This window comes from Sprattus sprattus (genome assembly GCF_963457725.1).
Source record: "Sprattus sprattus genome assembly, chromosome: 1".
Lineage (NCBI taxonomy): Eukaryota > Metazoa > Chordata > Actinopteri > Clupeiformes > Clupeidae > Sprattus > Sprattus sprattus.
In genome coordinates this window covers 37,957,146-37,974,364 of record NC_137920.1, presented here as the reverse complement: position 1 = coordinate 37,974,364, position 17,219 = coordinate 37,957,146, and the positions used below count along the sequence as shown (strand labels likewise).

Sequence of the window (17,219 nt, the reverse complement as noted above, 5' to 3'; positions counted from 1 at the left end):
TGTGTATTTACGGAAGTTGACGCAGGCCTACAATTCAAAGGTTTTTCTAAAGGGCTTCCAGTCACTTAATAAAGAGTTATTTAAAGCATTAATGGAAGTATTTACAAGCCTGTCTAAGGAGCAGTGTAGCGTAAATTACGTGCAGTGAAAAGATACTGCTTTGAAGATGTTGTCAGATTATTTAAAAATCAAGACATTTTATTTTCCAAACGTTATTTTATTTTACACAAACATTCAAGCGAAGTGGTGTAATCCACTGTATCATATTTACACAAATTATGTGCACATTAGAAAAACAATACAAAAAAAGACTGACAGCTGCACCCAATGTATTGGTTGGTTTGTCAATATAATGATGGCTGAATACACTCCCAGAGAGCATTTCCTCTCATAATTATTCAGCCACTTTCAAACAGCAATAGTAAAGTGTGTACAGTTGGTTGAAGAGTCCACACAAAAGTGGAGATAACACCTTTCAGTTTAACAGATTACCATGGCTTACACTGCCAGTAACTATCACTCGTAAAACTCAATATCTTTAAACAAAAAAAAAAGTTGACTTTCAGGATAGTAAGCGGCAGAGTACCTAGAAACAATACACCTTAAACAGCAATGCACCGATAAAGACTTTAAGCTTAAAACTCTGCAAACATATAACTTTTTTTTGTAACACCAGGCCATATTTACTTCAGTTTTTCTATACAGGCTTCGCGTTCCTTACATCCCCTCAGTAGTTCTGAGGACTGAGGGCAGAAATGTTGTTGACACAGCGCTAGTGCGCTACTCTGCATTTTAGCAGTTGACAGCTCCTGCTGTTTCAAAAAGGACAGCATGGTTCATTTGCGGCTCATATATGAAAATCACTCAACCCTAGGCTACTGAAACCATTGAGAGCGCTCTCATGCGGTGGGGACAGAACCACTTGTGGCTTTTTGTGTCGCTGTCAAAAAAGTGGTTGTCCTGTTTGTCAAGTCGCTAACTGAGTGTCTCCCAAAAAAAAAGGAAGGGGGATGTTGGAAGAGCAGATTCCAGAGGCTAGCCGTCTGGGATTGTGGGGCGGTTTAGAAGGGCACTGGGCCGTAGTAGGCTGTGTAGGCGGCAACGATGCCGGTTGTCTCGGCCATGTTATCGCATGCCAGGTTGACCTCGCACACTTCCCTCAGACTGTAACACAGAAAAGAGATACAAAGTTAGTTTTACATTCACATGCTTCAATATTTAATTCACCTTCATAGAATACTACTCCACATAAACCATTGATGAATGTAGTAAATGACTAGTCTCTTGTCACAGGCAGGCTTGTCATCTTGACACTTCATGACATAATACACATGTCTAAGTCTTACCCGTGTCTAACCTACAGACATATAAACATCAAGGCTGTAATTTACATTCCCCCGCTTCTTCAGGCATCCCTGCAATGCCTCCTTCTTACCACATGCCTGCATGTGGCAAATAATGTACATGTATAGCTCACACGATTGCTGCTTTAACTAGGAGGTATGGCTGTCTGCTGCAATGACACATGCATGTTCTCACATGGGATTGGTAGTCTTACTGTGCAGCAGGAAGTGTGCCTGACAGCTCTGAGAAGGCAGAGGCTTGAGCGTTGCCAAGGATAGATGGTGGACGGGTGTTTACCTCTCCAGCTGAAGAAGAGAGAGGTCAGCTGCTGGCGTGTCGCCTCCCCTGTGCGTCCTGAGGAGGCCAGTGGCCACCTCCCTGTTCACAATCACCTCGTGGGCCAGGGCTGTGGCTGCATCTATGGCTGCATCTGTGGCTGCGTCTATGACCACATCTGTGGCTGCATCTATGGCTGCATCTATGGCCGCATCTATGGCTGCATCTGTGGAGAACGGTTTGGAAAGGGAGAGGATTCAGCATCATGCGCACCTGTCTAAGAGTCAGTTGTACGCCTCTAATAGTAGCATTATTAGCCACTGATCGCTAATCAATTAAGAGAAGTGTACCCATGAGTAATGGCATGGTACATTCTTTCTGGGCGTATAGTTGGAGGAGCACCCATAGAAATATGGTAGGATTGCTTACCCTCAGTAGACTCGGAGGAAGAGGAGGAAGAAGACGAGGAAGAGGAGGAAGCCGAGGAATCGGAGGCAGAGGAGTCCGAAGCGGAGGAGTCGGAGGCGGAGGAGTCAGATGCGGAGGAGTCAGATGCGGAGGAGTCGGACTCGGAGGAAGAGGAAGAGGAAGAGGAAGAGGCTGATGAGGAAGCTGAGTCTGAGGCAGTTGCAGCTACGCCAGGGTCAGAGGAAGCCTCCATGGCCATGTCTGTTCAATCAAAAGAAACATTTAGTCAGGCAAAGACAACGCTCAGATGTCCATGTTACCATTAAACCCAAGATCCTCTGTCTACCCCGGTTCTCATCTAACAGGTGGACAACATGGGAGCTGAGGGAGAGCTTACCTTGGTTGGACAGGCAGACGGACAGCACAGCGCAGATGGTGAGGATGGCAAAAGTCTTCATGGTTCTCCTGTTGTTTTTCTGTCTTTCTCTTCTGCTGAAAGAATAAGTCAAGTAGTTGTGGCCTTGCTCTCTTGGCTGGAGGACTTGTTGTTGCTTGCTCTTCGTCTCTTTTCCTTTCGATGTCTTTGCCTAGTCCCTCCTGGGTCTTTATACTGTTTTGGAGCCCAACTGAACCAATTGATCCAGATTGTGATTGGTTCGGGGAACAGTGTGACACCCTCCTTTGCCCTGGCCAAACACACAAACACCCACACACCGACTCCCAGACAAGCATGCACGCATGCGCATTCAGAAACACACCCACAGAATTGGACAGACACACAGACAGATACACACATACACAATATATAATTTTCTGAGGGAAAAAAAGAATGAGAAATGTTCTGAAGAAAAAGAAAAAATGATATACTGAGGGTTATTTAAACTTACTTTGCATCCATTTATATATACTGTATATATATATATATATATATATATATATATATATATATATATATATGTATAAGTACACAAACATAGCATTCAGCAGGATCAAACAGAATCAGACATTCCAAACTTGCTTGCCATAATTTTGCAAATAAACTTTAATGATATTTTAATTCAGCACCAGTCTGACTGACGTTTAGAGTTGCATAAACTGTCTGTGATGATGGGCTTGACTAAATGACTGCAAAACACACCTGAACATGTACAGGTGTTGTGAAGGCTGTGTGTGTTTATGACGATATCTGACACAATTGTTTGCTCACTGTAGTTGAAATAATTTCAAACACAATTCTGAAAGTAGAAGGGTTCTTGTCTTTCCTTCCCTGTGGCAAGTATCAAGTATCCTACATTTTCCTCTGGATTAATAACGTATCCATCTATCTACCTATCAGTCTTTATCTAGCCTGACGATGTCATGCTCATAATTCTAGTCAGAATATGAGTCTGATACTGCTCCATTGGACTATGATTATTAAACTGTGTTTCAACGAACCAGGAAAAAAAAATGCCTCCTCGCTTAATTGGATACCTAGAGCCAATCAGAGCAACATAGTATGACCATCTGATACATTAAACTTTTACCGGATCCCATAGGAAGGACAGCAAAAACATCTTTTCAATCGACAAATGCCTTGATCGCGTTTCTCTGTTCCTCTTTCAAAACAATGCGCTGTCAATATCTGTGAGATATGCATGCTCACGTTATACATATTAGCAGCGAGGCTGGCTAGCTACTATGTGTCTAAGTCTAAGGTCTAAGTGTTAGCAATAACCTAACAATTATAGTCTAGAGCAGGGGTCTTCAACGTTTTTCAGGCCAGGGACCCCCAAACTGATGGCGAGATGAGCAGGGACCCCCTACTATATAAATTGCATAACATTTTGTTTATAATATACTGGGCCTGGTGCCAAATAAACATAGCTACCCTGTTATTGTGTGTTCAATACTAAGCTATTCAAATAATACAAAGGTTAATATATTCATTAACATTTTAATTTTTTAACATTGAATTGAGCCTAACATTTTTGAACTAGTTTAAATTAACATTTTTTATCATTGAATTTAGTTTTAACATTTAACAACATGAAAGGTACAGGGTGGCCGTGCCACTGCCATTTATAAACATACATCTTGCAAACAACTCTGAGCTAACAATTAATAACAACTTATTAAAATAATTCACAGATATACTGTATGTTTTTATTTCATCGTACATAAAAAAGGGACAGTGAATCCTCAAGCATCTGTCGATGGCACACATCCTCCCACATTAGTGAGATGTATCTTCTTTTCAATAACTCCTGACTGACACGATCCAACGGATGACGGAGGAGGAGTCTGGCGCATGAAGTTGTGTTGACAACATAGATGTTATAGTGAGATTGACAGGTCAACAAACCAATCACAACGCTGGCAAGTTGTTAAGATTGTAGGTAGTAGCATGCTAACATTAGCTAGGTGGCTCATACACCACGCAAATCCTCTCAGACTTATTTTTCAGTTACAATTAATGTTTTTTGACCTTGTACAGTATCTATTCCTCTTTATTTATTTTTTTAAATCTAAGCAAAATAATGTCAAACTAACTATTTATAGGTACAAACAAGACCAGCTATGGAGTTTGGTCCGCCATCTTTTATTTTTGATCTTCGCGCTCTTTAGACTTGAGCAGAAACGCGATCTGATTGGCTAGTGCCTGTGCTGTCGTATTTGCATGAAAGGTGCTATGAGTGAACCGGTGCCCAGCTTGAGAGAGCTCCTGTGGGTAGCTGAATGTGTCGATTGGACTGAAAGATAACGGGCCCTATCTTGCCGATCAGAAACGCAATGAGGACGGCGCCAAGCGCAAGTAGCTGTGTGGGCGGCTCTATGGCGCAGTTGCTATTTTAACGGCGGAAAAAACACACTTGCGTCCAGCGCAAGTGTCAAAAGGGTTGGTCCAAAGGAGGTTACTCAGCCATAGGTGTGGTTTGGGCGTAATATGTAATAAACCAATCCGAGCGTCATTTCACATTCCCTTTAAGAGCGAGGAGCGCATAGTCCATAGCGGCTTGTTATTTTGATGGCGGAATTACCTGGTGGAAGACCGGAAAAGTTCACAGCCGAGGAGACCGACGTGAGATTTACACCAATTTTTTGGCAAGCCATATATAACTACAAGGAAAATAAAGTATTTACCACTTGAGGAAATCATTGTGATATCCATATCCAAGATATTTTAAAAATAGGCATCTCGTGAAGACGACAGAAGTAAAGTGTAGCCTATAGGTCCTATACTGTGCGGGCAAGCACATGCACCCTTAAAATAGCGTTCTGAATACGCGTTACAGACTTTAGACATTGCGCCTCACATTAGACCAGCTTTTTTTTGGTCAATGGCGCACGGCGCACGGCGTTGTTTTGAAACTGCAAAATACCACTTGCGCCAGAGAAACGCCTTCTCTGTTCCGAAGCGCGCCTCTGGAGGGAAAATCGCGCTGTGCGCCGGGTGCAAGATAGGAATTATACATGCGTCGGTGACAATGTCAATTGCGCTGGGTGCAAGACAGGGCCCAACGTCTTCTCGATCAACTTATACGTTCGCTACAATATGTTGGATTTATGTTTATGTATATTTAAAGGGAATAAATACAATTCTGATTCAGAAGACATTTAAATTTGTGGGGAAAAAAATTGGTTGATTTTTTTTTTTTTTTTAAATATTAAAAAAAATTGTCTTATCAACCAAAGATTTCGCGACCCCCCTGCAGTACTTCCGCGGACCCCCTGGGGGTCGCGGACCCCCTGTTGAAGACCCCTGGTCTATAGAGCTCCAGTTAAGACCTACAATACTCAGCAAAATGTGTGTTGCACATACACAACTAACTGAGTGAATGTAGACATAAAAAAGTCATGTAGATAGCTGAATTCACATAAAACATTTCCCAACAGGCTCCCGAGGCGCCGCCATCTTGGTACGATTTCGAATCTACCGGTAATTCAACACAATCGTTGGTTGATCATCTGTCCATCATCGTATAAAGCCCGCCCTGACAATTTGATTCATCCGGCAGAATCCTGCCTTCTGATAATTTCTCCCCAACGGGGCAGTGCCAGACCGAACTTCCCGACCTAAAATGTTGTGGGCGGGGTTCGGTCTGGGATCCAGGCTAGTCTTTATCTCCACAAAAAAAACAATCACATTTTTAAAGAAACACACTGTAAGTCATGTCATAGACTGCTTCCATAGACAGTACATACACATGGCTCTGGCTCTGCACATCCCTAGAAACACAAGACCATAAGAAAATCCCCTTGTGTATGAGCACTTACACCTTAACCGTGTACTAAGTTGTGTGCATTTTTGTAGACACACTAGAATAGCTCATACTATAGACAAAATACCCCTGACAAAAATCATATCCTTGCAAGCCAATAGTTTCAAAAATAGTTTCTTGCAAAAAGGCAGTGTGATTAAATACATTTGATTGCACAGGGGTACTGTGGTACCAAGAGATGAATGTATTTTAATTTGTTGAAGAAAAAGGTTGCTGTCAGGTCTTGATGTCAAATATTTTTTTTATAAAATGTTGAATAATTTTTTTTAATGTACTTTACAAATAATGGACCTACATTTACTGTATACCCATCATTTAAAGAAACCCATACTGCTTCTCTGTAATTAAAGAGGTATTTATTATACAGCTCTTTTCCTTTATTACGTTCTGTATGCTCTGGATCAGTCTCTTCATGTGAACCTAAACGTCATATGTCTGTATAATTATCACAGGGTATTACTAATGAAACCATCTAGTGTAGCACTATACAGCAGGCCATGATCAGAGGCCCATACATACCCCACTGCATTGCTTAATATAGCAGACTACCATTCCCACACCCTTGGAATTTAATATGAATGTCAGTATTGTGACATTTTCAGAAGTTGTTGATTGGCAAGGTCCTGACAAGTCAAAACCAAACATCCGCTTACCAGCCCCCGCATATGGTCCCCTTTCCTTTTCCCTTAATGCACCATAAATACGGCCTACTCCAGACGCTATGTAGGTCACAGACATAATCATCATTCCTTCGCTAAGTGACACATCATCTGTGATTGGATTCCTTTGGAGTCGCCCCAGCGGTACGATGCCATGCCAGCCTTTCAAAAAGTGCTCACACCCTCCTACCACCCCCGCTAACCTCAAACCGCCGCTCGAAGGCCACACGCCTCTAATCGCATGGGCCGGGACCGGCAGCGAGCCTCGTTATGTGACAGAGCCTAATCAGAGGTTACCTCGGCCTCCACCAAGCCGCAGCCGTTCCTTATAGCAATACAGGCAGTGCCAGCGAGGTCTTTCTCATGCCAAGTTTACAGCAAGCAAGCTTGAAGCATCCATGTGGATTGTAAAAGCTTGTTTTTGTTCCAGCATACACATTCTGGGCTCTGATATGGTATAACATAGAGCCTCTCTGGGAACTGATATGGTTTTATATATAATATCTCTGCAATTGTCATTTGTATGTTGGCACTTATAAGACAAATATACAAGTAGGAAGATGTTTAAGATTCGGGGAAACTTTGGAGGTTCTTTAAGTTCCCCCCCCACACACTTGGGAAATCCTTTGTCTTTCAGAGGCTTAGGGCTGCTGTCAGCTGTAAGCTGAACCTTGTGTCTGTGTGTTATTCTTGGTGAAATGGATTTGTCTTGGCCTTGTCACTGTGTAATTTCAGTGTCTGGTTCGCTGCCGGTTGGCTGTGTGTTGGTCTTCAGTGTTGGGGTGAGAGTGAAAATGTGGCCTTTGACCTACACTATACTGTAAGGAAGACTTAGGGCCTGATTTACTAACAATGCGACCGCAGCGTAATCTGCGCCTTTGCCAAAGTGCAAATTACCGCACAGTGTTTTTCCGCATTTTCCGTGGTATTTATCAAACCAGATCCGCGCTGGGCAATCAGTGCCTTACTTATTATTAGTTATTAGAAAATCGCTTGTTACTGCCACCATGGGTGATTCGAGGAAGAGAAAACGAAGTTTCAGCGAAGAGGAGATAGATATATTGGTTCGCGAAGTTACAGCGAACATTAGCCTTTTACAAGGAAGGAATCCACTGCTGCATCCGGCTTTTCAGGACACCAAAGGTTTGCTCAATCACTGCCCTTGGTTCAATGTGCGCGCGGTTATATTGTTGTTCTGCTGCTGATGCTGGGTTGGGTATAGGTGTCATTATCCATGGCTGTTGGGGATACCTGCCATCACCTACAGTGAGATGTTTAAAAGAACACGATTATAAAGAATATGCTATTGGGTGGCATTAATGCATAAACTGTCTACTATAACAATAAAGATATAAACATTTATATTGTTGCATTCATATTGATTTTAAATAATATTTAATAATGTTCATAACAAATACTCTTCCAAATCCATATTCCTACAATTAAATATGAATGTTACAAGAACAATTTTAGAATAAAAAATTGTTGTGCTGGAATTCTTCAATGAGTAATTCAAATATTGAATTCAGTCTGTAGCATGTCAGTCTGTTTTTGACATGAAACCAACAGCATTTTCAATGGTAAAAACTGCCATACTGACATGACCAAGAACAAGCCTAGCTGGAGGGCTGGTGAGGGCATCTGGTTAGCTGGTCTACCACAGCAGTGAAAATAACTCAACCCCACCTCAATATGAAAGGCTGTAACTTACATTTTTGGTTAACAATGAGTCAGGCCTCCCTGAATCAAATGAGTTCAAACAGGCCTGCCTGCACATCTTGCTGATGAAAAGAGACATTTTCATGTTTTTGTTTAAATGTAATCAGTCGACCAATCAGTCAACACACAGAATGGCCTTCCAATCTAACAAGAGGTATTTGAAAACAAACCACCACATTCCTAGACACCCTCCACCAAAACAGCAGCAATTTACACATTCAATAAATGGATCTGCAAGGGTGCAAGTCAGGAGCAGGAATTAATGCTCTGTATAGTAGAATTATATATTTTTTTTGTTGTGACTAAACAACAAGGACTTCTAGACAAAAACTATATATAATTCTACTATACAGAGAATTGATTCCTACTCCTGATCCTTAACATGACTGTGTATTGTGCTCTTTGTATCAGGTGTTTTTCATTAGTTTTAACTACTATGCACCTTCTTGATTAAAGGGCTGACATTAGCCATGGGGTCAATTCAGTTACCAGTGGCCTCCCACGTGACCCTCGTCACTCACCCCCGTGACTCGTGTCCTTATTCCTAGCGCATAGCATGTAGAATTTCAGGTGACTGAAAATGTGTTTTGTTGTGTATTGTTGTGTTTACAGAGGTTTATTGTTTTTGTTTTAGTTACACAAGTACCTAGTATTAGCTTGGATCAGCATCTGTATGTAGCTTGTTTTCAGAAAGATACCTGTGCGTTTACCTAGCAGAGGTTTGTGGGATAATGTGGAGGATCACTTACTGTAGGCAATGAAGGGAAGAAAGCTGTGTCAATGACCTTAAAGGCCCCAGAGTCTTATTAGAGTCCTATGATGTATATTTCTAAGGCATCTTTGTGTAGGTACCCTGTGAAGGTAGTTTATAACATCCTCTAGATCATTTGGATGGTGATGTGTAGGGGAGCGGGTTCAGCAGTGAGATATGGACCAAGCACTGTCACATTGGTACAGGATATACATACCCTGTGAGGTCAAAGCTGAAGCTTCTTTCATTTCACTTCTTTTATTTCATATATTTGTCTTTATAATGGAAGTGTAATTGGATTTCAGGTAGACAGTGGAATATGCTGATGGTCAGAATGAGTGCAGTCAGGTTACAGTGAAGGTAAGGCCTCAGTGCAGCAGTAAACATCTTTAGAGTTGGTGACCTTGGCCAACTGCCCTTAGAACACCCGCCCAGGACACACAAGGAGAGGCAGACACAACAAAGGGTACGGAGAGAGAGAGAGAGAGAGAGAGAGAGAGAGAGAGAGAGAGAGAGAGAGTTCAACCAGAGCATGGTCCCACATGTGTAGAAGTTTTACTGGCTTCGGCTCTCCAGACACCACAAACTAATCCTGCCGTTAAACTGACGGTTACTGAGGCCGTGCCTATGTGGTCTTCATGTGTGTGTCTGGCCTATGTGCATCCATGAGTTGAGCAAAATAACTATATATGTAGGCGTGTGTGTGTGTGTGTGTGCTTGTATGTGTGCTTGTGTGTGTGTGTGTGTGTGTGTGTGTGTGTGTGTGTGTGTGTGTGTGTGTGTGTGTGTTTCAACCCCCACAGTGCTTTTGGGCATGCTGTACATATAATTACTGTGGCTGTCTGTTTTTAGTGAAATGTTTTCTAACAGATCTGGGTCCAAACCCCTCTTCTTTCCTTGTCTTACTCCCTCTCTCCCTCTCTCCCTCTCTCCCTCTCTCTCTCTTTCCCTCCTACTGCATATCCTCCCACTCCTTCCGTCCATGTTGCCCTCACTGCCACCCCGCTCCAAAACAGTGTCATATCTGTGCAATAAACCACACTCAGGAATGTCTTTCGAAGAACTGGAGTGACATCTGGCTTGTGCTCTCCTCCTCTCCTCCCTGTCTCTTCCTTTTTCTGCTATCTCTCCCTTTCCTTATATCTGCTTCTTTCTCTCTCTTCCTCTCTCTTTTCTTATCTCTGCTTCTTTCTCTCTCTTTCTCTCCCTGTATCTTGTCCTACATCCAGTCCTCGTTCCGTCGTGTTTTACATCCCTACTGAAATAAGCGCTATCCAATCTTTTCCTGCCTTGTGGTATTTATTGCTGTTCTCTCGTTTTAATTACTCTCATAAACCAAGTCGATTTTAAAAGACTTTCACTCACATAACCAGAGGCAACCATGGGGTATTATTTTCATTTTGGCACCGCAATTATCAAATATTTGGAGTTCTAGATATATTGCCAATGTCAATGAAGACGGTAACTTTTAAGTAATTTCATCTTATCAACTTTGACATTTATTCGAATCCATTTAGGTCGCACCATACCATACGCCAAGAACATGTTGAGCTTCGTGAGCTGTCTCATTTTTGATTTAACAGATACATTTTTTTTTCTTCATTCGCTGACTTTTTCCATAGACTGTTTCATTTTGAAACTTGTGAAATGAATGTAACCACGGCACATGATCTGTACAGACACACACACACACACACGCACACACACACACTTACACACACACGTACAGAGTTTATGCTAACATACATTCCTAAATTAAGCTTGTGCCACATAAAAGTTCTTAATTAGTCTGTTGCTTTAAAGTTTATGTTTACGTCCAGGCAGAAAGTGTTTTGCACCCCCCCCACACACTTTCTTTCTCTCTTTCTCTATATACCATTGCTGATCAAATGAAAAGCCGCAGCTTACGAGACATCATCCCGTCGCCATCATCATCCTCACCATTTACTGTCTGTTGTGGGGGCCTCTGTCTGAAAATGTTGTCCTTAAGTTGATTACAGTACATGCCCGCAAACACACACACTGGGATGCCGTAGGCCTCCAGTCACTTAACATACAAACATCACCCATTCTGTCTAGCTGTGCAGTGCCAGCCTGTGTTTCCCTTACTCTGAGGCCTGTTTCCTCTTGGCTAACGAACCCTGCTAATTACACATAATTCTAGTCTTGGCCTCAGAAAATCCCTCCTGATGTTTTTCCCAAGGGCCTTTTTTTTAACAGATTTCGTCTAAACCTGTTGAGCCTAGTCGTTTTTTTATTGTGTTTATGTATTTTTACTGTGTAGGTTTTTTATACAGTGTACGTGATTGTCGAGCCTGTCTGTTTTTTATAGATCCCTTCATTCCAGACTCATTCTCTTCTTTTTTTTCATCGCTCTGTTTCTATTTGGGACCTCCTTTTGCCTTTCCCTCCATGACATTCCTCCATAGGCCAGGCTTGTCTGTCTGCCGCGTTCCGTGTAAATCTTGCTCTGTCTGACAGTTGCGGTGGAAAAGATCAGATCAGTTTAACTCCGAACCCAGTGCTCTGGCCTCTGACCCGGGGCCAAACCTCTGGCCACAGGCGGCCCAGACTTATTGTACCGATCAACACAGGAAGTACAAACATTTAGACTTGCTGCACTGCAAACATGACCGGCACATTTCCATTTGATTTGATTGATCACTGGAGCATGTGAAACTCACATGGCAAGCATTAAGAATGGGAAGATTTGTCATGTTTTCACAGTAAAAAGGTTTTTATTCTGATCAGACAGTATTTTCAGAGCTCGGTTTTGGCTTCAGGTTCGCCCGCTTCTTTTGTTTCCTGTAAAAACAGAGTAGAACAGAAAAGATGCAACATGGTGTTGTGTTACAGTGATTAAGGAGATTCTTATTCAGACAGCATTTGACTGCATGATTGGTCAAACATTGCTTCAAGCGTGTCAGCATGTCTAAATACATCAACTGATTCACAGTTCACTGCACTGACGAGCCAGATCACCCCACCCTCTGACTCACACTAAACAACAACAGTCACACCTCAGTCACTTAATAAGAAAGGGTGACAACCTGCTCATCTCTTATGAATATAATTGTCTGATAGCCAATCACAACCTCTGTCTCATGAAGCTATTCACAGACAGCGGCCTATCAGGTTCCGCGTCTCACCTGGAGTTCTCCACCCAGGAAGGACTGGCAGAATGCGCGCACGCTGTCTTTGGTGATCTTTCCCTTCGGCATGAGCCACTTCTTATCCAGGTCACTGTCGTAGAGGCCCACACGCGGCAGGTCACGTGACACCAGGCCAAAGTATTGCAGGGATTTGGCGTTTCCTTTCACTGCCCCATTCACCAGGACGAAGAGGAACTGAGAAAACGAGTTGGAGAGAGAGAGAGCGAGCAAGAGACAGAGAGAGAGAGAGAGAGAGAGAGAGCAAGCGAGAGACAGAGAGAGAGAGAGCAAGCAAGAGAGAGACACAGAGAGAGAGTGTAATGTAGGACTTTTTCGGCATAAAAAAAGAGGAAGTTCAGAGCTGTTGTGATATGTCACAGTTTTCATTTTGTTGCACACATGTACATTTTCAGTTTGTGCAACTGTGATAAACACACACTCAATTCAGAGTCAGACAGACGATCTCTGGCCATGAGACTTGGGGAAGAGTGGAGACATCACTGAGACATCACAGGCAGTGGTGCCATATGTCATTCTCACTGCACTGTTCATAATGGCTTCTCAGAAACATACTGGTTAGAGTGAGATCAGCTTACAAGGAGAGAACTGGCTTGGCTGAAGTTTAACTGACAATATCTATTGTGTGCCAGCTCACTGTATTGGGAGCACTGTTATGTACAAAACAACGGTTTATTGGTCAATGTAGCATGTGTTACCGCATGTCAGGCCAGAATGACGAGGTTTCTAGAATGTTCTTATTTTTTTTGAAACCTTGGTTGTTAAACCAATAGACCAGCAGTCTCCTAAGGAGATTTCTCTGCCCCCACCAGGCCCTCCCTCACCCTGGGCTAACCAAGAATCCAGGCCAAGCTCCTTAACACCAGCAGCTCACAAACCTTTCCAGTGAAGTCTGGGGCCAAAGCCCGCAGCCTCTTCTGCAGCGCGGAGTAGTCAGAACTCCCCCTGTTGGCGAAGAGCAGGATGTGCGTCTTCACCTGAGACTGAAACAGTCCCACGGCAGTCTGGGGGCGCAGAGAGAGGGAGGGAGGGAGAGAGACAGAGAGAGGGAGGGAGAGGCACCAAAGAGGAGAACGCACACAGAGGTTACACTACAGTAGAAAGAACACACATTAAGACAGACCGGACAAAGAACATCAGATCAAACATCTAACAATTGACATGTAAAGACACGTGGCAGTGGTATAGTAACAGCTTGTGTTACATGCCAAATGGTACAAGCTTTTTGTCTTATCTATTTATGTTTGAGAGAAAGAAAAAGAGAGAGAGAGAGAGAGGAAATACTGTACCACTTGATTGTATTCTGTTAAATAGCGGATGTCATTCATTTTGATGAAGCGGGTCAATCCATCAGCATCCACTTTCTTTGCATCAGAAAGCCGCAGATTCTCTTGGGCCACATCCACCTGTACCTCACAGCAATAGAAGGACAGAGAGAGAGAGAGAGAAAACGCAGAGGTTTAGTGAATTCTGTATGTTTTCCTAATTCAGCAGCCATGCAGAGTACAATCTATGTAATTTATATATCGGGGCGTGTAGAACAGAGCTGTGGATGATGACCTTTCTGAAGATGGCGATGGTGTCTGACTCAATGCTGTAGTTGGTCCACACTTCCTTATCACTGCACACGGCCACTGGGATGGGCTTCACCTCTTTAGCGGCTGCCAAAAACTCCTTATAGCCATAGCTCTCCTCTCCCTGAGGAGAAAGAGACAGAAAGACAGAGCGAGATCAAGGCAGACAGACAGAGAGAGAGAGAGAGTTTGAGAGTAAGAGAGAGAGGAAGAGAAAAATGTGTAAAAGGGGGTTAGTTTCAGTCTTCCGCATTGTCCTAAGCAGAGGGCAAACCAATCTAACCACAGGACAAACCAAACCTAAACACACATCTCTCTCTCTTTCTCTCTCTCTCCCTCTCTCTCTCTTTCTCTTTCTCTCTCTCTCTCTCTCTCTCTCTCTCTCTCTCTCTATCTCTGTCTGGCTATTCCAGCCACAGTGTTCAGGTTCATGTTAGGTTGCTGCTCGGATTGTGTTTACAGTGACAGGCCAGTGCCAATCCCACAATGCCTCAGATGCACCCGTCTCTCCCGTCCCGTCCACATCCTCCTCCTCCTCCGTAGGGCTCAAGTCTGACGGAAAGGTTTGCCGTTGACGGTTAGCTGCCTTCCAGTCTGTAGCTTGTGGCTGACGGCATCTGAGGGGGAACTTCCTGGACCAGATTTGCACAGGCGGCAAAAGTCACTTGCAGAGGAGCCGTTGCGAGTGCCAGCGCGACACAACATGGGGAATGAATCTGAGTGTTCCCATGTTTTTCTCACAGCATTGTGCAGTGTTGTCAGGGTGGAGGGACAAAAATGGACACAAAGACACAGCAAACTCACTTTCACATGTGTCCTCATTTCACACACTCGCTTTTCTCACATATTCTGACACGTTTGTTCAAAAAAATATTTGCCAGTCCCCCCAAAAACTCCTCTCAGAGGTATACCTTTGTGTAACTGTGTTTGTAGAGCCTCTGCTCTTTGTAGCCTTTTGTGTTGTTGACTTTTTTTTTATTGCTAAGAACTTCCAAAGATTAACTTTTTGACAGGTGTACTTTCTGTGTTGAACCCTTAGAGGAAAGATTCCGTGTATATGAACTTTCTCTCTTTTATGGATATAAACCAGACAACTTTTTGAGTTGGAGTGTCGGACAAACACACACATCTACAATCTGACCTCAAAGAAGCCGATCACGACAACATCGTCTGAGTCTATGAAGGCTTCTGCTGTTGGGATATCAGTCAGGCTGGGCAGGGCGCTGTCCGTTGGAGCTGAGGAACACAAGAAACCATCCTCAGTCATAATTTAACAACATTCAGCAAATCACAGAAGTTACTACTGCAAAGACTCAGAACAAATGAATCACTCGAAACGTTTTTTGTAAGAAAATCATTGTTGGGGGTGAAAGCATATACCAGTTTGATAGTTCATTTTTACTGCTGTTAGCTTGATAAACCCAACAAAATAGACTGCCACTTTCACATTCTGTTATGATTCATCATATCAAAGCATTCATGCCCTTGTGTTAAAATCATTTCAGAAATCCTCAGAACCCACATGGGCTTGACTGTGAAAAACACTTACCCTCCTCATCAGCTAGGATTGACAGTATGAGTAAAGAAAGCACAACCACTACTAATGTCTTCATTTTCTCTCAGTAAGTAGTCTGTCGTCAGCCGACTGCCCTGTATCACGCTCTTTGAGTCTCGGTCAAGTACAGGTTCAGATGTTGTCTCAGGTCTGTCTGTCCACCTTGTCCACCTCCATCTCTGTGTCCCTCCGTTGCCGTTGCACGTCAGCCTTTCCTCGAGTTTCAATTGGTGGGGCCTGTGGGAATTCAGCAGGTGGCAGAGATAAGTTAGGGTCAGTGAGCGTTGGGCTACGTGTCACTGTGTCAGTAAGAAAGTAGAGAGTGTGTGTGTGTGTGTGTGTGTGTGTGTGTGATAGAGAGAGAGAGAGAGAGAGAAAGGGAATGAAAATGATAATGAGTGAAGAAAGTTATGAAAAGACATCAGTAATGATTAACTTTATTTTCATGCAACTTGAAATTACTGAAGGACAATTGTTGCTGTTGTACCAACTTGCTTTCTCCTGTATGCAATCATGTAGCATAAGTGTCAGTTAAAATATGCTTTATTTAGAAGTCTTGTTAAAATCCATTTAAGCGTTATCACTTATCAGACCTTTAATAAACCGCCTCCTGTGTGTGAGAGCTGCCACTTCCTGTGCTTCAGTTTCCCCTCAGATGCTTCCATAAACATTCCACTCCTCTTCCCATCATTCCTGTGGAGAGAAGATTTTGTTTTTCCCTTCAACAACCTGAGTGAGACAAACTGGGGGTGATGGTGTCTACATGCTCAGTATATAGACCGTTTTTTTTTTTTTATGGAATTGATCACCACTGGTTCCGGGAACTTGAATTGGTTCTAAAAGCTTGGAACTGGTTCTGGTGCAGTGTGTCCATTTCTGTTCCGCAGGATTTGATCAGCAGTCTGGGACTCTGTGAAGGGCAGATGGCTCGTGGGAAAGATGATGTGTACAAGAGGCACTTGTTTTATGGGTCTAGCACATTTGTGTCTCTTCAGGATGTTTTCTTCAGTCGCTTTACTGTCCTTCATATTCCTAATTCTGCTCTAAGCTTGAGTTCATATAACTCTGTGATGCCTTACTTTATTGCAGTGAAAAGAACTTTTTTAATCTTTACTATTGTTTCCATGACAGATATATTTGCCAATGAAAATCATCGCTGCAAATTTCTTAAACCAAACAGATGTAATGATAGTGGTGAAGATATCCTGCTGTATTTTAAAACTTGTTATTTTAATGAAATCTATGATAACAAAGGACATGTTATTTCCGTGATATCTATGTTTATACTTTAAACAAAATGTCATATTAAGAGTGTTTTTTCTTGTGAATGTGTAGCTAGGTAGCTAGGTCACCAGTGATCCATTATGTCATTTGAATGAAATTCGTACAGTATTACATTTTTTTTTTACTATTTGAAATTATACACACATACAGCCCCCTCCATGATTTTTGGAGGGGGGTGTATGACAGTGACAACAACATGTGAAATATAAGAATATAA

General features: G+C 42.7%; 2 protein-coding genes across 2 annotated transcripts; both read right to left on the bottom strand.

The window, feature by feature from the left end:
- Nucleotides 1-288: 288 nt before the first annotated feature.
- Nucleotides 289-2,558, bottom strand: bglapl (bone gamma-carboxyglutamate (gla) protein, like). Its single transcript, XM_080855672.1, has 4 exons — nt 2,426-2,558; nt 2,050-2,289; nt 1,642-1,846; nt 289-1,164 (listed from the first exon to the last, which is right to left on the bottom strand). The coding sequence occupies exons 1-4, from the start codon at nt 2,484-2,486 to the stop codon at nt 1,062-1,064; spliced, it is 609 nt and encodes a 202-aa protein (XP_080711798.1). The 5' UTR covers nt 2,487-2,558; the 3' UTR covers nt 289-1,061.
- A 9,621-nt stretch (nt 2,559-12,179) lies between these two features.
- Nucleotides 12,180-15,430, bottom strand: erp27 (endoplasmic reticulum protein 27; the record flags this gene model as incomplete). Its single annotated transcript, XM_080844046.1, has 6 exons — nt 12,180-12,224; nt 12,569-12,766; nt 13,468-13,593; nt 13,879-13,995; nt 14,150-14,287; nt 15,305-15,430. 6 exons carry the CDS (start codon nt 15,428-15,430, stop codon nt 12,180-12,182), a joined length of 750 nt encoding a protein of 249 aa, XP_080700172.1.
- Between the last annotated feature and the right edge of the window lie 1,789 nt (nt 15,431-17,219).